The 22,037-nt window shown below is 43.5% G+C and overlaps 1 protein-coding gene across 10 annotated transcripts in view; it reads left to right on the forward strand.

Moving 5' to 3' along the window:
* C1QTNF4 (C1q and TNF related 4) overlaps window positions 1–22,037 on the forward strand; it is a 52,223-nt gene that overhangs the window by 24,663 nt on the left and 5,523 nt on the right. Inside the window, exons 1-2 of one of the 10 annotated variants that reach the window (XM_045012734.1) lie at window positions 6,114–6,242; window positions 13,417–13,422. The exons of 2 other annotated variants lie outside the window; for them this stretch is intronic. Coding sequence is in view for 1 of the 8 variants with exons in the window: in XM_045012733.1 (XP_044868668.1) it covers window positions 789–882 (94 nt within the window). In the remaining 7 variants the exon portion in view is untranslated. Of the gene's footprint in view, window positions 1–767; window positions 883–3,649; window positions 3,743–3,902; window positions 4,060–6,113; window positions 6,243–13,416; window positions 13,423–16,840; window positions 16,889–22,037 lie in introns of those variants that run through there. 7 more of the 10 variants (XM_045012733.1, XM_045012735.1, XM_045012742.1 and 4 more) reach the window with 7 other exon arrangements.

Here is a 22,037-nt window from a genome sequence, read left to right on the forward strand (position 1 = left end):
AAGGAGTATGTAAAGTGTTAAATGGTCATGCTTTTGGCACATTTAAGAGATGGATTGAATAAGAACACACTTTGTTACTTATGTCTCATGGTCCTACACCATCCCTGTATGTGTAGGTTGGTTGGAAAATTTTATGGCTCAAGCTCCAGCTAGGGATTTGGGGCTGTTAGATTCATATTTGGTATATGGAAATAAAACTGAGATTTCAGCTTTTTGGGTGATTTTAAATAGATACTTTCAGGGAAGGAAAGATTTGGATGGGGAGGCTTCTGAAGTTTGACTATAATGGTGGTAATGAGTTAAATATGAGGGAGAAACTTGGAAAAGAGTTGTCTGTATTTGAGGCTGCCAAATATGAGAAATTAGATCAGATCTCTGGTTGCTATGAGAAACTTTTATGTGGAGCAAGTGAAAAATTATGGCAGGAACAGAAGTATGGCATGATGTCAATGTCTGTCTTATTATATTGCACATTTGGAGAGTGAATGGAATTTAAGATGTGCACTGTGCTATTTTTGATTTAACGAGTAACAAGCAAACAGGACTCCTCATAAAAGTGTAATGAATGGAATGTTAGGGGATAAAGTTCTTGTAATTGTAATTAGAGATCTGAACATATATGAAAAGATTTTGATTCAATTAGTGAAGCCATTTCAGAAAGTTATTTGTTTGCAGACTGAAAGAGGTTGGCAAGTTTCAAAGGAGCAGGTAGATGGTGTAAACAGCAAAGTGATGTGTCTTTTTTGCACTTCAGGAACATACTTATAACTTACCATTTGATAAGAGTGATGGAGGGAAAATTGGTAATTTTGGCTAATGGGATACCAACAACAACAACAACAAAAGAACATTTGGCAGGAGTTGGGCGGTATGTTTTTGAAGGTAAATAATTCTTTGTATGCTGAGATTGATATGGATGTAGATGCCCTAGTACAGAAAATGCAGATTGGACCTTATACTGCCTTCAAAAGTGGGAAATATATCTGAGCAATATGCTATTCATTTTTTTTATAGCAAGGATGTAGTTGGGGAAAATACTGAGTTATATCAAATGCATCAAGTGATGGATTCCCCAGTTTGTGTGAGAAAAATCTTTTGAAGCATGAAGCTCCCTTGATCTTTTCTCTTTTGAATGTGGAGGACAGTTGTAAATATGAAATTTCAAAGACTGAGTACAGAAATTCACCAAATAAATTTCATGATAGTAAATGTAATAAGACAGTTCAGCATCTATTTAAATTGCAGTGAACAAGTGAACTTAGTTCTTTAGGTGGTATTTGCCATATTCTTTAATAGGTCCAGGGTATAGGAATTAAGAGATCATGACACTGCACAGGGGCGGCTCCAGGAACCAGCATGCCAAGCGCGTGCCTGGGGCGGCAAGCCACGGGGGGCACTCTGCCGGTTGCCACGAGGGCGGCAGGCAGGTTGCCTTCGGCGCCATGCCTGTGGAGGGTCCGCTGTTCCCGCGGCTTCGGCGGACCTCCCACAGGCGTGCCACCGAATCCACGGGACTGGGGACCTCCCGCAGGCGAGCCGCCGAAGGCAGCCTGCCTGCTGTGCTTGGGGTGGCAAAATACCTAGAGCCGCCCCTGACACTGCAGCAAAAGATGGAGATGATTTTTGAAAAAGATAAGGCAATGAAAGTTAATCTTCAAAATATCTTAAGTAGATGTGGTCAAAAACTTTTGGCTAAAACTGTGTTTTGATTGAAAAAATAAGTTTTTGTTTAAATAAGACTTTTTGCAAGATGTCTCCTTTCTGTAGCAATTTTTGATTTTGTTGAAAAACCGAACACCCAAAAACTGAAAATTTCAGCCAAATATTTTGATTCAGAAATGCCAGCACTGTATCTCATGGGAGTTGTAGTTTAGGTGTCTCATTCCCTCATTCTCTTCTATGGTCTGGGCTCCCTTGTCGGACTACATCTCCCATGATCAGCAAGCATGGAGTTCATGGTGCATCATGAATGATGTAGTCCATCTAGGGAGCTAGGACTGTAGAGGAGAATAGGGCATAAGGCACTTGAACTACAATTGCAATGAGGCACTGCTATAGTACTTCCAAATCAAAAAGTTTGGGTGTACAGTTTTTTCACCAAAAAGTCAACATTGTCCGTGGGGAATACAGAACATTTTCTGACCAGCTCTAATCTGAAGTAATATGCCTGGTATCAAGAAATACTGGTATAGACAAAGTCGTGAATTGTCTTGTATGCTAAGGTATTTCGGGACTCCCATTTGACTTCTTACTGGGGTGTGCAGAGAATAGATGGGAAGGAATGCTGATGTGTTGAGGTGGATAAATAGCAATTCAGAAGGTACTGAAGTAGAGTGTGGGGGGGAGAGCTTTCTCTTCTATTAATATCTTGCAATTTCCACCACAGACTTCAGGTTATGTTGCAGTTTATCTATTTAAAGAGTCCTCCCCTGGGGGAAGTAGAAAAGTACTTTTGGAGAGTAGAATATCAGAATTGTGATGTATCATACATTCATATGCTTCTTTGGGTAAAAAGTGCTTCATAACAGATAGCAATGAATCAATTGAGCTTAGTTTTATAACTAGTTGTGGAGAATACTAGTCTCCAATCATTGGCTGGTTGCGTGAAAAGCCAGGATAAGTATTATGCATGTTGTCGGTTTGAGTTTCCATGGAAGATAGCTCCACTGGAGAAGTAAATGATGAGTACTTAGTGGTACAGCACCATTTGAAATCAAAATCAATGCCACACAAATCAGAACATCTTACTAATGATTAAAATTCTGCTACTTTGTCAGTTTGACAAGCTGCTGTGGATATGAAGTTTATTGCGGATAATTCTGTTGTATCAGCTTGGTATACTGCTTCATGAGTCTGCTGATCAGTTGCCTGAGGCAGATTTGTATGGGAAGTTTCTTGGGATTCGTTAGTAAATTTTGAGACAGAGACAGGGAAATTTGCAACCACATAAAGATGCTGAAAGAATTACAGAAGCAGATCCTGAGAGCGCTGTTGTCTTGTGAACAGACCAGACCTAACTGATATTTGCTGGAGGATGTTTTTTTTTTTTGTCAGAGGTAGCAGAGTTGAATGACAGCAAGTTTGACATTTCTGAAGATTGCAAAAAGGAAGATTTGGTCTAAGTTGATGGAACTTTGATGGAAGTTCTCTGAAGCAGATTGAATCATGGTGGATTAATCATGGAAAATTGCAAGAACATGCATCAGAAAAGATGCATTTGTATTGCTTTTTAAGCTAGGTGAGAGTAGGATGAATTGGTAGGTGATCACAACACACATGAGGAGTCACAATTAATCAGTTAGTTGGCTTGTAAAGAGGGTGAAACGTGTTGAAAAAGTAATTTAGAAGAATTACAATAAGTTTGAGAGCTGGTATAGTTTACCAGACAATCAAAATTCAGAGATGTTGTAGATTCATTAGGTAAGCCTTCCACTATTACTGAGGCTGAGTTAGCTGAGCATGGTTAAGATCATATAAGTGGTACATGTTGCCTTAGTGATTAGAGGCTATTACTGACATATGTTAGTAATGAGGCTGGGATTGGGAATCTTTTTTTTAATTCAGATGATTTCTGAGTTTGCACAATAAATGATTCACTCTCTTATATAATTGTGACTCCAACAGGCTTAGCAGTTTATAGTGAGGGTGGGGTTAGCCTACATCACTTGTTATGGTTGCCAGTGAAACATGGGAAGAATTTACAATACAGAAGGCTGTCAGCAGAAGTGGATTTTGAAGTGAGGTATTGTGAAGGAGTGTATTACCCTTTTAAGGGTCAGTCAGGAGCTCACAATCAAAACAGCCTGTATAAATCAAGGAGACACCCTGTTCCACCCTAGAACTGACATATTTGAACAGAAAGATGAGTGGGAGAGAGGAGTTTAGAAGCTGCTTAGCTTGCAAGGGTGTTGAGCTATCTCTCCAGCTCTGGAAGGCTAGCCTGACCAGGCACAGAGACTTTGTTTTAGGATGCTAAGTTTGGGTACTCTAACCCAGGGTTCTGAGTAAGGATCTTTGAACAGGTATTCTAAGTTCTCCTTCCATGGGGCTTCATTAAAGGTGATGTACTTCTTTTGATCGTCTGTTTTGACTTCTCATTTTTGCAAGCAGAAGTTTTGATGCCCAGTTGGGGAAAAGTAAGGTGGGGCCTACCTGCAGTGCCATACCTGACCACAAGGGTGTGCATAGGGGAGCCCACCCATACTGGTTTGTTTGTATGATGATATTGATGGTGGATGAAGTGAAGATGGCCTCTCATCTTATGCTTGTTTTCATTCAGTTACATTTGCAGGAGGTTTTGAAAACTGTAGAGCCCATTATGGTATTTGGTGGTATGTTGTTTTCAGGTGATCTTTCTTTCAAGAAGGGGTGAATATCAAGAGAGGGAAAATTACTTTTGTAGTGCTTCGCTTCTTGTCAACTTGTGAATAGGCCACTTCCATCTTAACTGAATTGGCCTTGTTAGCATTGACCCCCCACTTGGTAAGGCAACTCCCATCTTTTCATGTGCTGTAATATTTATATGGCTTACTATATTTTTCACTCCATATAGCTGATGAAGTGGGTTTTAGCCCACGAAAGCTTAGGCACAAATAAATGTGTTAGTCTCTGAGGTGCCACAAGGACTCCTCCTTGTTTTTGCTGATACAGACTAGCAGGGCTACCACTCTGAAACTTGAAAGTGTCAGTTTCATGCCTGTTTTAAGTCAGTTTCTAGTTATTATTTGTAGTGAGGTAACACCTCTAGAGCCCCAGGCAGGTGCAGTATAAACTCATGGGGCCTTGCCCTAGTAGGATGTTTCCAAAGTTAAATGATCTATTCCAACCTTGGTGAACTGCATAGAAACAGGGGCGGCTCTAGACCCCAGCGCGCCAAGCAGGCGCGTGGGGCGGCCCTTTCCCGGGGGGGCGGCATTTGGCTCCGGTGGACCTGCCGCAGGCATGACTGCGGCGGGTCCCCTCTTCCCGCGGCTCCAATTGAGCTCCCGCAGGCATGCCTGCGGCAGGTCCACTGGAGCCCGGGACGAGTGGACCTGCCGCAGGCATGACTGCGGCGGGTCCCCTCTTCCCGGGGCTCCAGTTGAGCTCCCGCAGGCATGCCTGCGGCAGGTCCACCGGAGCCACGGGAAGAGGGGACCCGCCGCGGGACCGGGGAAGGGCGGCGCAGTGCACCGCGCTGCTTGGGGCAGCCTACTTTCTAGAGCCGCCCCTGCATAGAAAGTAATATAGATTTTTCTACAACTGTTTCAATTGTTACATTCAAAAGTTAGTAACAAAGTAAGAATATACATTAAAATTTTAAACCTAACCAGTGTCCCTTAAGTGACTTGACACAAGATGTAAGAACATGTTTGTATTAGAGCTGAGTGGGACTAATATTTATTTAATTCTCTTTTTTTATATAGGAATTAGATACAGTTCTCCTATTGGCTAATTTCTAAATTATCTGGAGAGAAAAAAAATAGAGTTTTCAGGTACCTAAGTAGCCCCTGGAGTCAGTTAACGACAACCCCCCTCCCCCCCACTAAAATCTGAAATGTGCCATTTGGAACCTGTGTGCCATTTAATACTAGAGACAGGAATTCTTTCCTGGCCAATTGGTGCCCCCCAAATTAAAATCTGGAATCCCCGTGTAGTTTTTTTTCCTAACTGCTATCAAAAATTTTTGACCAACATAAAGCCAGCCAACATAAAACCAGGAAAGACTGGGTATCTGGTAGGTAAGGTACAGGGCTGTGCAGCACATTTTGGGATTTGATTCTCTGGTATCCATTGATCCTGATGGGGATCGCTGCAGATGCTGTTGTCATAAAGCTCTGAGTGGTGGTGCAGTGTCAGCCCGGTTCCTCCCGAGGAAGGTGACTGGGTGGGAGCCCAGCGGGGCTTCCTGAGATTGGCTGAATTGGCCTAGCCCGCTCGCTCCCCTCGCTCCCCTTTTCACATGCCGATGCCTCCCCCACCCCCGAGGCCTTCGGAATCCCGTGGCTGTGAAGCTGGTGCCCTGCCATGAGCGGTGCTGAGCCCGATCCCCCGCCCCCCTTCCGGCCCCTCCTCCTGTCACTGATTCGGTGCTGGAGCCCGGAGTGTCTGAGCTCCCCCTGCCCAGTCCCCCTCCAGCAGCGGCGGCGGCTCCGGAGCTGTCAGTGCGCAAACATCAGCCGGGGCTCCGGGCACAGACACTTGCACGGCCAGGTCCAGCCCGCGGCTCCGGCGGAGTCAGTGCCCAGCAGCAGCAGCAGCAGGTACAGTCCCGCCATCTACCTCACCCTGGGTAGCTGCCCCCTGCAGGCCGGGGGCGGGGGTCGGCGGGGGTAAGCCCTGAGAAGCTTCCTTCGGGAGGACAGCGGCTCACGGGGGTTGGCGTCGCAATGGAGGGTTTAGCCCCGGGGGAGGGGGCTGCAGGGTTGTTATGTGGCATTATCTTGCGGTGCGGGTGTAATTACACTGCAGGAGTGGAGAGTGTCTGTGGGGAGAGCAACATGGAGTATTATGGGGTGAGGGGGAGACCCTGGGGGGGTTAATCCCTGCATAAATCTGGGAGGGGGGAACAAACTGATTATTGTTACCTAGATCTCCAAGCTGTCATCGTGGTCATGGTCTGCCCCCAGCCCCACTCCTTCAGGAGGAGCAGGCTCCACAAACACTCTGAGAAAGAGCCACTCCAGGCAACCCCCTCCTCAGGTGCAATGCTTCCCTGCCCTTTTCCCAGGTAATACTGTAATACTCCTGTGGGCAGGGTCGGCTCCAGCCACCAGCGCAGGAAGCAGGTGCTTGGGGCGGCCAATGGAAAGGGGCGGCATGTCTGGGTCTTCAGTGGCAATTCGGAGGCGGGTCCCTTGAGCCCTCTCGGAGGGAAAGACCTGCTGCCAAATTGCCGCCGAAGAATGAAGTGGCGCAGCAGAGCTGCCGCTGAGGTACCGCCGATTGTGGCTTTATCTTTTTTTTGTTCGTTTTTGCCTCTTGGGGTGGCAAAAAAGCTGGAGCCGTCCCAGCCTGTAGGATGCGACTTGCCATGATACTCAGTGCCTTGGGGCTCTCTGCCTTCTCTCTTTGTGGGGCTGGGATCACTCCTTATCCTGAGTAAGAGGTTAGACTTGCAGATAGATTAAAATGACATACCTGACAAATCCCAGTTTTTCAGTAGAAAATGGTTAAGGTTTATGTGGAAGATGCAAGAATCTGTGGGTCCTGGCCCTGCTCTCCATGGGATTACACCTCAAAGTACTTCTCTGAAGCCAGTTTCTTGGAGAGAGGGAGGGAGGGTTAAGCCTGTATGGTATCTCTGTAGTTGGTTTCCTGGGGGAGTTGAACCCCATGGCTCCTCCTGGGATTAGTCTGTGACTCCATTGATTTCTGAAAAGTGTAGTTTTGTGCCTGATATTGTGAACAAATCTACCTTGTGTGTTTGACAATCCTACTGTCACTTCCTCTCCCCTCCACCCCCAGCTCCTAGGAAAATGGGTCAGCCTCTCCAGATAAAATATCCATAAGACAATTTGTGAGTTTCTGCACTGCCAGCCGGTTAGGAGGCAGCATTCTGGTCCTTCTGTTTATGCACATACTGAATGTGCCTTGCTTCAGTTATTCATCCTGGTGCCATTGCAACTTCCTGCAGCTTGTTTCCTCCAGGGAGCTGAATGTGTAACAAGGTTTTCAAATACTTTGTCTTTGAAACTATGATTCCATCCAACACGGCAGCTGTCTGCTTGCACACCCATAGTCAAGGAGCTAATGGCTAACTGATACCTGAGAAATTACTGTGTCTGTGTGGAGGCGGGGTGGCGGGTGTCTGAGTACATCAAGGGTGTCTCTCCCATTCCCCATAGTCTGTCTCAAAGAAACATTATCGATTATGATGCGGTTGAGACCTTAAATAAAGAATCATATTTCTGGAACTTGGTCTGATGACCACTCACCTTCTGGAAAAGTTGGTCTTTCTCAGGCACAGTTGGTCTCAATGGAGGAGAAGCTGGGGACTGACTTAATCCTGATAACACATCATGGATATTATCCGTATTTAACAGAGGAGGAGGAGATGGGCACAGAAGTGGGAAGTGAGTGAGTCAGTGGTGAAACGGAGAACCTTATTAGATATTATGTGTATTTTAGTTTGATCAGCTAATATCTGGACCACCCTCACTACTGTGGGAGCTGGACACTTTACTAAACTGGGAACTATTCACACTTCTAAATATCTGGACTCAATAAGCCAGATAAAAACCCACTGCAGCCAGATGGCTCAAGTGTAAAAGGGATGCTCTAATCAGGCAGGTGCTCAAATATCCATCATTCAGTTATCCTAGGAAAGTCTGGAAAAGTTGTATTGCAATTGTTTCTAAATTCAGTCAGGTTTGTGGTTAAACATAATCCAGAAAGGAGCAAACTCCAACAACAAAAGCCATTTATTGATTTCCAGCTCCTATAAGACAGGTGCACAAATAGAGAAAAGCTATTTCTAAGGTAAGAAAGACCTAGACCATTTAGTGTTATGCCCTGACAAGCTAACATTCCATTTTTCATTGTTCAAACAGAGCCTACCCAACTGAGCTCCCATGTTTTCTCCAGCTCAGACAGGAGATGCCTCAGTTCTTCCTTCCTGATTGTCATCCAGGAGTTTAGTATAGATCTCATTACATAGATCTCATTAATCCCTTGGTTTTTTATTCTTCCGTCCTGACTGTCCATTTCCCAGTTGATTTAATCTAGTAACATACAGCATCCCTGTCCCGCATGCTCTTGTCAATCTGTCCCCCAGAGTGCTCTGTTGCCCACATCCACCCACTGAAGATTGCTCATTTCTTCCAGTCAGGTTAGAGAACAAAAGAGGAATTCCTGCTGCATCTAATCAAAGAGCTAAGGCTTCCAGCAGAGAGAGCCCAACCAGGAGCAGGAATTGATCACAGAACTGAGCAGCAGAGAAATCCATCCAGTAATTGATTACAAAGGCTCCATGGGGGAAGTTGTACAGGCTCGACCTCACTCTGTCCCCCAGCACTTTGTTCATCCATCCCATACATAGCTGTTACTGTGGAAGTGGCTCAGGCTGCACATGCACCTGCCAGAAAACCCTTTGCTAGTTAAGTGAAAGGGAATGTAGAGACTGGGCAGCAGGAGCAAGAACTCAACCATCTAGCTTCAGTCACCTAGTGGGATGGCACCTTTGAAAAAAGTGGGTAAAAGGAAGGCAGATGGATTCCCCTTTGGCTAGAGTGCTTGCCTGAGCTACTAAGGCTTGAGGTATGTGGAGGGTGGCTGGACTGGTGGTGATAGATAGGAATGAACAGACTCTCATAGATGCTGGAGATGGAAAAGCAGGGCCCATTACAGTCAGCCTAGGCTCCCCTGCAAAACCTTTTTATGCTGCACCTGCAATGCCCAAGGTTCACTGTGTTACTCCTTCCCACATCACTTCCACCTGCCTCACTTTTGCAGTATGGGAGGGGGAGGAAGATTCCCTCTCCCTGGGGAAAAGGGATAACAGGGTATGTATCAATAACTGCTGTGTGTTTGGAGAATAGTGGATGGAGACTTCTTGAAGAGGGGAAATCTGTGATGTGCTCTGGCCAGGGCAAAAATAGAAGAGATGTGCTCAGAGCTCTCAGCACATAGCAGATTGGTTCCACAGCATGCAGCACTGGAGTTTCCATAGAAAATATCACACCTATTCTCGATAGGATGGGCTCCCACCCCAAACAGAGGCCTTTCTTCCTTCTTGCCCACCAATTTCCCAAGGTTGCAGGTTTGGCAATGTCATAGGGCAACCCTACCTGGAGTGCTCTCCTGCAGCAGAACAGGCAGGTGGTACCTGCCTCAGTTTTACTCCTTCAGAGTCCCCAGTAACTCCATCCAAGCTTTCTTGCCTCACTAATACCCCTTCTTGGGGCCAGTTTATTACAAAAATGATAGCCTATAATAAAAGTCCCGAAACATAGTCCACCTGCAATGTACGTAGTCCTCAAAATCTAGTCCCTCAACACCTCACATACCACACTGCAGTGTTTTTAACCACACCTGGCTCTTTGTCAGTCCTCTCCTGTCCTTCTGCCAGGACAGTCATCCCAACCCTTCCAGCTGGAGTGCAACCCTATTCTTTCCATCAGGAAACCCCCCTTCCTCCAGTGTCTCTGCTGGGAGCTGTTTCTCACAATGGAAACATCAGTCACTCCCCCTGTACATTTAACCCTTTTGTCTCAGGTGGGAACTTCCACTGTCCCCCCCCTGGTTACAGCTGTCCAGCATGAAGGCTTTAGCAGGAAGGTCTCTCCACTGCTTCCTTATCTTCAGTGCTCTCCAGTCCTTACTCTCTGGCTTGGGGAGGTCAGCTGGCAAACCTGGAGGTTCTAACTGCTAAGAAGAGGGGGACAGATGGAGCTTCTAGCACCCAGGAATGCATAGGAGCTGGTTTTAGCTTTTGGTATCAAGGAGGCAGCTGAAGAGTTTATTACTAGGGAAGGCTTGGACCAATTTTCTCCCACTTCTCTTCCCAGAAGAGACTAAGTCTGTGAGGAGTGGAGGTTTAAAGTTCTCATTCCACACCCCAGAAATCTGAAAGCAACTAGCTACCTTGCTCTGTACCTCCCATTACTACATCCAATATTGACAAATAAGCATGTTACCTGGATGTTTCTACTAGAATAATCAGCAGTGAAATAATTGTCAACATTTTAAACTGACATCAAGGAGAACAGTGTTTACATGCTATAGAGATGAATGGGGCTGTTGGCAATTTTCTGAGCAGTTGTTTCACCTTGCCTGTAGATTCTTGCAGAAATCATTGGATTACATTCACTGTATGTTTTAAGATTTTCTTTGCAACATAAGGGCTGCAGACTTAATTTCTTTTTAAATGAAATCTGAGATTCTGGACAGTTGTGGAGCAATTTAAAAATTTGCAGTGGTGGGCGTGCAGAGCAGGAGTCAGAAGCAACAGACTGGGTAAACTTCATTTTCTGAACAACTAAAACTCCTTTAAACAAATAGAAATGCAAACCTCATAACTCTTTGATATTTTTATTCTGAGCCACTCCTCCAGACAAAGGTGATAGTCCTTAGCGGGAGCAAAACTAAACAAAATCTACCCGGTGGACTTATTAAAATCTTGGCCTAATACCTCATACGTAGTGCAGGCACAGTGCAGCACTTATGGAAGAGGAGCTAAAAGAAAGGGAGCCACTTAGAAGAAGAATATTGAAAGAACTCCTTTCTGAACAAGACATATACAAGAAGCTTTTCTGATGTCCCTAGAGCAGATGTTTGAGTCTGTGAATGCTAAAAAGCATGAAATGGGAGAAAATAATACATGAGAGGGAACAACCAGAAAATCAGTCTCAACTGACAACACAGCCTCTACCCTATACTAGTGTCTATCACAGCTCAAGAGTAAAACCCTCACTAAAAACAATGCCATGCGAGAGAGACAAAAGAAACTACTATAAAATGAAGTCCAGTCCCACAAAAGACATTTTTAGGCATTCCAGCAAGGAGAGAAAAACTGGATTATGTAGCTGTTATGGAAACAACAGTGCTCAAATGTGTAACATAAATAGTATGGAACATTCTTCTGTGTATGATGAAAAGCTATTGGATCCCAGTGAGGAGACAGGTAGAAAAAATAAGAGGAATCATGATCCTTTCTTTCAGATGCCATGGTGATGAGCTCAATATAAGATCCTGACTAGAATAGATGGAGCATGCTCTGAGCTCAGCCAAAAAGAATTTTAACTCCTCTGAAGGGAGAAAGATTCTTCTGTCCCCAGGTTTTAGATGTTTCCGCTTAGACAAAAGAAAAGCTCTAAGAGAAGGTAAAGATCATCACATAGAAAAAGGAGTTGAAACAATTTTTACACCAGCCAAGCACTGGGGAATCTTTAAAATGAAAACAAGACACTCTCTGGGACCACAATGCTACAAAGCGACTGCTGGAAAGAATCTGTTTTGAATGCACAAGACAAGGAGAAAATGGAAGAATTAGACTCTGATATTTAAAAGGCTGCTTTCACTGAGACTTTGCTCAATGAACTGTGGCATATTAGCATTGAAATCCAGTGTGGTTGAAATATTTTTATGCTGGAATTATCCACAAAGTGTTTAAAATCCTTGTACTTTGATATTCTCTGGGACTTGTGAGCACAAAGTATGACAAGGAGCAACAAATTCTGTATAAGCTCTGACTGCTCTTCCCCCACACCTCCTTTCAGTGAAGTACTTTGTGAAAAATAAGAATATATTTAGAAAACTGATCATTTGGCGGCCTATATGCTGCAGAATTTATTCACTACATCATCTCCCACCCCTGTCCCTTGAGGACTGACCATTTCAATAATCAATGCTAATTCATTGCTTTGTGTGTGTGTGGTGTTTTTTGTCTCCTCTCCCTACCCACCATTTATGAATAGTACTGATGTTTCCCAACACAGTATTTTAAGATGGGGTGCTGGGCCTTTAAAAAGACTGTAGGTCAAGAGCAGCCTGCTTCCAGTTCTGGCTCCAGAACAAAGAATTCTGGAAGGCATAGGCAAAGCAGCCAGGCATTTTGGAAAAGGATATAAAAGAGTAAGAGAGAGACACCAGGGAAGTGGCAGGATCTGCAGTGTTGCTTCCTGTTAAAATGGCCTGAGATGAAACATAAGAGGCAGATGGACAGAAGAATAAGGAATTGAGTCCATTTGCATCTCTGGCCTCTTCATTGGGGCTCATACCAGGCAGATTTTCCTTATTGGTCGTTAGTGCAGAACTCTTTCTGTAACACTTCTGCCTCTGCCCCCTCCCCAAAGGAAGCCTGAAATTTGGCCTAGTTTTAATGTGGTTATTTGACTGGCCTCTTCGTGTATGTCTACACTGGAGGTGGAAGGTATAAATTTCCACCTCAAGTAGATATACCCTCACTAGCTCTGATGGATCTAGCATGCTAATAATAGAAGTATAGCTGCAGTGGTGCAAGTGGTGGCATAAACTAATTGCCCCAAGTACATACCTATGGTCTCAGATGGGCTCATACCTCTGGAGGCTTGCACTGCCGCAGCTAGCCACCCCACTCTTTGTGTCTGTTGCCGTGGCTACATTTCTATTTTTAGCACACTAGCTTGATCAGAGCTAGCATGGGTATGTCTGCTTGAGCTGGAAATTACACCTTTCCTCTCCAGTACAGATATACCCTCAGTTGTCTTCCATACCTGTAGTGCCTTCTGTCCCACTACAACTCAAGTCACAGCTGCATTTGTGCAGAGCAGGTCCCACTGCCGTACACCCCAGGGATCTCTGAATCCTGGTGTAGTGTGATTTGTCATCGTAGGGAGGAGGGATAGCTCAGTGGTTTGAGCATTGGCCTCCTAAACCCAGGGTTGTGAGTTTAATCCTTGAGGAGGCCATTTAGGGAACTGGCATAAAAATCTGTCTGGGGATTGGTCCTGCTTTGAGCAGCAGGTTGGAATAGATGACCTCCCAAGGTCCCCTCTAATTCTATGGTCTGGATTTTGGAGGTCCAGATTCCACTACACACTTAGCTCTCTAGGAACCAGGGCAGCTAGCTGCCTCCAAGCAGGCAGGCCATCTTAGTTCTTGTGAAGAAAGTTTCTCTTTTTCCCTCTCAAACTTTTATTGAAAACGTTACCAGAAAAGGCTGTGGTGCTGACAACTATCTCCACTCTGTCTGTGTTCCCAGCCTTTCCATCCACCAGCCAGTTTCTCTCACAGATGCTTTCAGGCTTTCTCCCATGCTACCCCCTTATGCATGGGGAACAGGGGAAATATCTCTCATATAATCTGTACAGCCACTATCTTATCCTCCTTCATATTCCTCCTTTAAAACTTGCCTCTGCTTTGATGCCAACAAAACCTTGCCTGATGATCATAACTAGGCAGGTGATGAAGAATGACCCTTTCCCCCCCTACTCATTTAGTCTTACTAACTTGTTTTTCACATGATTGCACATGTCTATTCCACTTCAGGTGTATGTGCACCCAGTGCACCAGAGCTGGAGATTTTTTCCCTTAGCAGTACTCATTGCAGTGGCACATGTGCATTCTTCTTCCTCATGCTGCTACACAATGGTGTAAGGATTCCCCTCAGTTCCTTCTTACCACCTCTGATCTGTAGTCTGAGCATGTTAGCTTCCTGCTGATAATGTTCTCCCTTTCCAGAGACTTTGTTTATCTCTTGTATGTAGTTAGTGGTGTTTATTTTTCATAGTTGTTAGCAACTTTAGTGTAGGTTTCATTTGTTGCTTTTCTTAGGATCGCTTCCCACTTGTCTTGGGTACTAATGCCTGGTACTGGGGTGTGCTTCAGTCTCCGGGCTTTAAGCCTTAAGAAGACTATGCCAGTAAATGACCCTCATTCCAGATGCCTAAAGTGCAAGGGTCACCTCCATGATCGTTGTCAGATCTGCAGAGACTTTAAGCCCCAGATGAAAAGGATTAGGGAGATGAGACTGATAGAATTTATAGGGGAGGTTTTGGATTCTACAGTAGCCAGAGCTTTCCGCCTCAATCCAAATTCCAGATAATGTTAACCACTTCCACAGATCTAAAATCTCATCCAATTACGACAGTAAGAAACTAGTGATTCCTTGTCCTACTTTATAGTAGTATAATTACAGTAACAAAGCTGTGCCAGTTCTTTGCTATATTCATTTGATTTGTACATTCTATCCCTGTTGTCAACCTTTTTGACTTTTAGGTTATAAGCCTTCCAGCACAGAGATGACCTTTATCTGTGTGTATTTGTACAGCACAATGGAGCTCCAGTTCTGATTGTTTTTTTTGGGTGCTCCCATTATATAAATATTGACTAATATACAATTTGATTACTGATATACATTTTCCTTTTTCATATCAAATCTAAACAAGGTTGGTAGTATTCCTTTATAATATAAAATAGATACAAAGGCATATATGAGGGCTAAAGCTTGGTTATTTTGAAATAACTTATGCTTCCCATTTCCTCTTTAAATAGTGTGAGTTGATCCATTATGAGGTTTATCCAGATCAAGTTCAGCAATGCCATCTCTTTGTCATCCCACCAGATCAATAATGGCATGGATTATATTTTTAAGCTAGTGTTTAATAATGTTTTATAACAATTTCATGAAGTTCTAGGATGTCAGTAGTTCGAAGGTTGCCAATGGTATCATAGGAACAATTTCCAATATAACCTTTATTGCAGGGGTAGGCAACCTATGGCATGTGTGCCGAAGGCGGCACGCGAGCTGATTTTCAGTGGCACTCACACTGCCCGGGTCCTGGCCACCAGTCCGGGGGGGGTCTGCATTTTAATTTAATTTTAAATGAAGCTTCTTAAACATTTTAAAAACCTTATTTACTTTACATACAACAATAGTTTAGTTATATATTATAGACTTATAGAAAGAGACCTTCTAAAAATGTTAAAATGTATGACTGGCACGGAAAACCTTAAATTAGAGTGAATAAATGAAGACTCGGCACACCGTTTCTGAACGGTTGCCAACCCCTGCTTTATTGTGTGTTTTACTTCTGCCCACAAGGCTTATGTTAATTACATGACAATAGGAAATTTCTTGTAACTTACCTCTCTGGTTTCAGTTGTAGCCACTACTTCATTTACCTCTCACTGGCTGGTTCAACCCTCTGGCCAAACCAAAAAGTCCTCCCCAGATGAACAAAAGTACTAGGAAGGAGTCTTCTCTCTACCAAGAGCTCCAATCCTGAGGCCCTAAACAATGGAGTGGCCAGCTGCTTCAAGCCTCTAACATTTCTGCTTCACTCTTTCTCTTGTAACTACCCTCTAGGCTTGCCTGCCTCTTGGCCTTCTCCCTGGCTTCCTTTCAGCTGGGAGCCCTACTGTTCATCTTGCGTGGGTCTCAGTCACTGGCAGCCATCCCAGTTAATTCCTTTCATCTTCTTACATATTCCCAACACCTTCAAAATGCTCCCTCCATATAATCGTAGGGCTAAAAGTGACCTCAAGAGGTCATCTAGTCCAGTCCCCTGCACTCATGGCAGGACTAAGTATTATCTAGACCATCCCTGACAGGTGTTTGTCTTACCTGCTCTTAAAAATCTCCAATGATGGAGATTCCACAACCTCCCTAAATAATTTATTCCAGTGCTTAACCACCCTGACAGTTAGGAAGTTTTCCTAATGTCCAACCTTGCTGCAATTTACGCTCATTGCTTCTTGTCCTACCCTCAGAGGTTAAAGAGAACAATTTTTCTCTTTCCTCCTTGTAACAACCTTTTATGTACTCGAAAACTGTTATCATGTCCCCTCTCAATCTTCTCTTCTCCAGACTAAACAAACCCAGTTTTTTCAATCTTCCCTCATAGGTCATGTTTTCTAGACATTTAATATATTTTGTTGCTTTTCTCTGGACTTTCTCCAGTTTGTCCACACCTTTCCTGAAATGTGGCACCCAGAACTGGACACAATACTCCAATTGAAGCCTAATCAGCGTGGAATAGAGCGGAAGAATTACTTCAATGTCTTGCTTACAAAACTCCTGTTAAACATCTCAAAATGATGTTTGCTTTTTTGGCAACAGTGTTACACTGTTGACATATTTAGCTTGATGCACTATGCCCCTCAGATCCCTTTCCGCAGTACTCCTTTCTGTGCAGTCCTTTCCCATTTTGTAGATGTGCAACTGATTGTTCCTTCCTAAGTGAAGTACTTTGCATTTGCCCTTATTGAATTTCATCCTATTTACTTCAAATTACTTCTCCAGCGTGTCCAGATCCTTTTAAATTTGAATCCTATCCTCCAAAATACCTGCAATCCCTCCCAGCTTGGTATCATCTGCAATCTTTATAAGTGTACTCTCTATGCCATTATCTAAATCATTGATGAAGATATTGAACAGAACTGGACCTATGAAGGAACTGGACCTAAGAAGGAAGGCTGAAAGAATTGGGTTTGTTTAGTTTGGAAAAGAGAAAACTGAGAGGGGACATGATAGCAGTTTTCAGGTATCTAAAAGGGTGTCATAAGGAGGAGGGAGAAAACTTGTTCATCTTAGCCTCTAAGGATAGAACAAGAAGCAATGGGCTTAAACTGTAGCAAGGGAGGTTTAGGTTGGACATTAGGAAAAAGTTCCTAACTGTCAGGGTGGTTAAACACTGGAATAAACTGCCTAGGCAGGTTATGGAATCTTCATCTCTGGAGAGATTTAAGAGTAGGTTAGATAAATGTCTATCAGTGATGGTCTAGACAGTATTTGGTCCTGCCATGAGGGCAGGGGACTGGACTTGATGACCTCTTGAGGTCCCTTTCAGTCCTAGAACCTATGAATCTATGAACACAGAACTGATCTTTGCTGGACCCCACTCAATATGCCCTTCCAGCTTGATTGGGAGCCACTGATAACTACTCTCTGGGAATTGTGAACCACTGGGAACTACTCTCAGCTGGGAATGGTTGGGTCATTACACTAATTGAATCTATTTCCCTATGTTAAGTTCTCCTCACACCTTCTATGGGCCATCTTAATTATCACTTCAAAAAGTTTTTTTCCTCCTGCTGACAATAGCTCATCTCAATTGATTAGACTCTGCCTGTTGGTATGCATACTTCCACCTTTTCATGTTCTCTGTATGTATAAATATCTCCTGTCTGTGTGTTCCATTCTATGCATCCGAAGAAGTGAGCTGCAGCTCCCGAAAGCTCATGCTGAAATAAATTTGTTAGTCTTTAAGGTGCCACAAATACTCCTGTTCTTTTTACTCTCAGCCAGTTATGCATCCCCCTTATAGTAGCTCCTTCTAGGTTGTATTTCCCTAATTTATTTGTCAGAAGGTCATGTTCTAGACAAGCCTCTCCCATCTGATTCTACTCCCCAGAGTGACCTTCCCTGTGGCCTATCACTCAGTTCCTTGTTTAGTGATGGCTACTTTGGCAAGGCCTGATCATACTGCCGTAGCAGCTCCCACACTGGCTGGGGAAGAGAGGGAGTATAGGGAAGAGGAGTGCATGTGCACGTGCCCACACACATGGATCAGAATAGAAGTGAGGCTTTTCTAACCTTGTGAGTGGAGAGGGTGTTTTTGTTTTTGCACCAATGTAGCTACACCAGTCCAAAAAAACCCAGTCTAGACACCACCTCAGTCTCTCATGTGTACAAATGGGAAGTGCGATAGCATTAACTAAACTTCACGTGGTAACAGATGCCTCTCTGACTTTATGGCTCATAACCTGTTTGGGGCAGTCTACACCTGCATCTAAATCGTGCACCCCTGAACTGGGGTTAAACTCATTGTCAGCAGTGGGTAACTTTTTTTTTTTTTTTTGCTACCTATTACTGACAGTGCGTTCAGCACCTGATCAGCTGTGTGTGGTTTAACTGCAAGTGCAGACAATGCAACAATAATTCAGCATCATTTCAGAAACAATGGTTAAAACATCTCTGCTTCGCTAGCCTTTTCCTTCTAATCTTCAAGACTGATGGGTATGAGCAAGTTCTTGTTCTCATGTGCCTGAGTTTAGAGTCTCTGGTTATGTGTAGACTAAGATTCAAAGATGGAAGGTTATGTCTTGTTAGCTAACATTCTGAAACTAATGTAGAAAGGGCAAGCTGTAGTTGAACTCACGTTAGCTGGTTGAGGTGAACCCATGACTCCCACTTAAGGTTTACCTCAGTCAGTGTGTTTAAAATGTAACTTGCCCTGTCTACACTAACATGTTTGTGTTTTTAAAAAACAAACAAAAACATCATCATAGTCTAGACACCCCCTTGGGACTCTGAACTGAGGTGTCAGAGGTTTCATTAATATTCTGAAATGCAACATCACACTAGAGGTGTAATGACATTTCTATCAAAACACAATCTCTCCACTTTCTTTTCCTAACTGGGGCTACAGTTGGGGAACTTCAAAGGGTTTGTTTTCCCTCCAGGGATATTTTAGCATATGGAAGCCAATATATTACACTAACGGACTCCCTGGACTAAAGTAAAGATTTGAGGTGAATGATTCCCTATCTTAGCTCACTGTAGTTTCTGCATTTCAAAATGTTATACTTCCCCGAAAGCATCCTAGGTAGTTCACAGTGAAAGGCTTGGTAATGTCTCTCCAGTGAGTATTGTCCCAGAGCAGGACCGACAAGAGGGGGGGAAGCCAGTACAAATTACGGGGGCCCGGTGGTCTGGAAGGGGGCCTGGGGCCCGGCTTCGTCGGCCCTGTTTAGCCGGTCCGCCCTTGCTGGGGGGCCCGAAAATTTTTTTTCACTGGAGCCTGAACCTGTTCTCAGCGACCCTGCCCAGAGTTCAGTAAAACCTCATCCATCATAAGCAGAAAAAATCTGAAGCAGGAGTGAGTCCCTAGTCGCTTCCACATGGGACACTTTACACAGTTTCTGCTTTTAAGCAAGTGATACAATTAATCTTTTCCTTGGTGTTGTAAGAAATGATGAGTTTGCATCATTATCTGATACTCATTTTTGTGGCCAATGAATGGAACAGAAAGTATATCTGGGCAAATCAAAAGAAATAGCTTCATCATATCCCTGCTAACCACAGGGCAGGCAGGCTGCTCATTACACAGGCTTCTGATGATTCAGATAATTGAGACACTTGCAGCTGTCTTTTAATATTAGGGTGAAAGCAATGTGTTCCAGGGTAGTCAGCTAGAAAGTGCTAGTCTTCTTTCTTGCAGCTTGCATGATTCTGTAAAGCTTTTATTATATTTAATCCAGCAGCAGTGTGTCATTCGAACTCTGTCTGGTTCTTCATCTCTCACTTGAGTGAAATTCCCATTGAAGTCAAAGGGGATTTTTCTTGAGTAAGGGCTGCAGAATCCAAAATCTTATTCATATTTTGAGAAAAATCGTTATCTGCCTAACAGTCAAGAAATGGGGTCACCTTTCTATGTCTACAGAAGACGTTTTAATGTTATGAATATCAGTACAAGGATAAAGCTAACTCTTCTTCCATTTATAGGTTGATACTGTTCCCAGGTCAGAAAAGTCACCTCCAGCCAGCACTAGGCTATTGATGACGTTTCCCAGGTCAGACAAAGGGTGAAGTGTGTCTCATTCTTTTAAAAAATGGTTTGAAATGCCTATCTTGCTGTGTGAGTCACTACCACTTTGGTGCCTTTCTTTCAGATTATTAATTTAATGTCAATAATTCAGTTGCATTTGGGAATCATCTGGCTGCTCCAGCCACATAGAAATAACCTCCTGATATATCCTTCTGACTGCTTAACCTCAGCCAACAACCTCTGCAAAACTCCCATTCATATATACCAGTCACAGATGGTCCCACAGCAATGCCCATCTCCCCCTTCCTGCTACTCTTGGCATCTAAAATATGAGACCCGGGTAGCATTGAATGTAAAAAGAGAAGAATGGCCATACTGGGTCAGACCAGTGGTTCATCTAACCCCATATTCTGTCTTCTGACAGTGGCTGGTGAATAGAACAGGGCAATTTCCAGTCCCAGCTTCTGGAAGTCAGAGGTTAGGGACATCCAGAGCATGGGGCTGTGTCCCTGACCATCTTGGTTAATAGCCACTGAAGTACTTATCCTCCATGAACTTATCTAATTCTTTTTTGAACACAGTTATAGTTTTGTTCTTCACAGCATCCCCTGGCAATGAGTTCCACAGTCTGTTGTGTGAAGAAGTACTGCCTTATGTTTGTTTTAAACTTGCTGCCTATTAATTTCATTGGGTGACCCCTAGTCCTAGTGTTATGTTAAGGGGCAAATAACACTTCCTTATTCACTTTCTCTGCACCATTCATTACTTTATAGGCCTCTATCCTATCTCCACATACTCGTCTCTTTTCCAAGCCGAACAATCCCAGTCTTTTTATCTCTCCTCATATGAAAGCTGTTCCATACCCTTAATCATTTTTGTTGCCTTTCGCTGTACTGTTTCCAACTCTAATATGTCTTTTTTTGAGATGGGGTGACCAGGACTTCATGCAGTATTCAAGATCTGGATGTACCATGGATTTATAGAAAGGCAATATGATATTTTCTGTCTTATTATCTATCCCCCTTTCTCAATGATTTACAACATTCTGTTTGCTTTTTTGACTGCTGCTGCACATTGAGCGAATGTTTTAAGAGAACTATCCACAATGATTCCAAGATCTTTCTTGAGTTGTAACAGCTAATTTAGACCCCATCATTCTGTATGTATAGTTGGGATTATGTTTTCCACTGTACATTAATTTGCATTTATCAAAATTGAATTTCATCTGCCATAACTCTTGCCCAGTCATCCAGTTTTGTGAGATCTTTTTGCAGTCAGCTTTTGGACTTAACTATCTTAAGTAATTTTGTATGGTCTGAAAACTTTACCACCTCACTGTTTACCCCCTTTTCCAGCTCATTTATGAATGTGATGAACAGCACTGGTCCCAGTACAGATCCTTGGGGGACTTCGCTATTTACGTCTTTCCACTGTGAAAACTCACCATTTGTTCCTACCCTTTGTTTGCTGTCTTTTAACCAGTTACTGATCCATGAAAGGACCTTCTATTTTATCCCATGACTGCTTACTTTGCTTAAGAACCTTTGGTGAGAGACCTTGTCAAAGACTTTCTGAAAGTTCAAGTACACTATATCCACTTCATCACCCCCAGTCACATGTTTGACAACACCCTCAAAGAATTCTAATAGATTGGTGAGGCATAATTTCCCTTTCCAAAAGCTATGTTGACTCTTACCCAACAAATTGTGTTCATCTGTGTGTCTGATAATTCTGTTCTTTACTGTAGTTTCATCCAGTTTGCCTGGTACTGAAGTTAGGCTTACCAGCCTGTAATTGCCAGGATTGCCTTTGGAGCCTTTGTTAAAAATCAGCATTACATTAACTATCCACCAGCCATCTAGTACAGAGGCTGATTTAAACAATAGGTTACATACCACAGATAGTAGTTCTGCAATTTCATATTTAAGTTCCTTCAGAACTCTTGGGTGAATACCATCTGATCCTGGTGACGTATTACTGTTTAATTTATCAATTTGTTCCAAAACATCCTCTGTTGACACCTCAATCTGGGACAATTACTCAGATTTGTCACTTAAAATGAATGGCTCAGGTGTGGGAATCTCCCTC

Source organism: Mauremys mutica, chromosome 4 (genome assembly GCF_020497125.1).
Source record: "Mauremys mutica isolate MM-2020 ecotype Southern chromosome 4, ASM2049712v1, whole genome shotgun sequence".
NCBI lineage: Eukaryota > Metazoa > Chordata > Testudines > Geoemydidae > Mauremys > Mauremys mutica.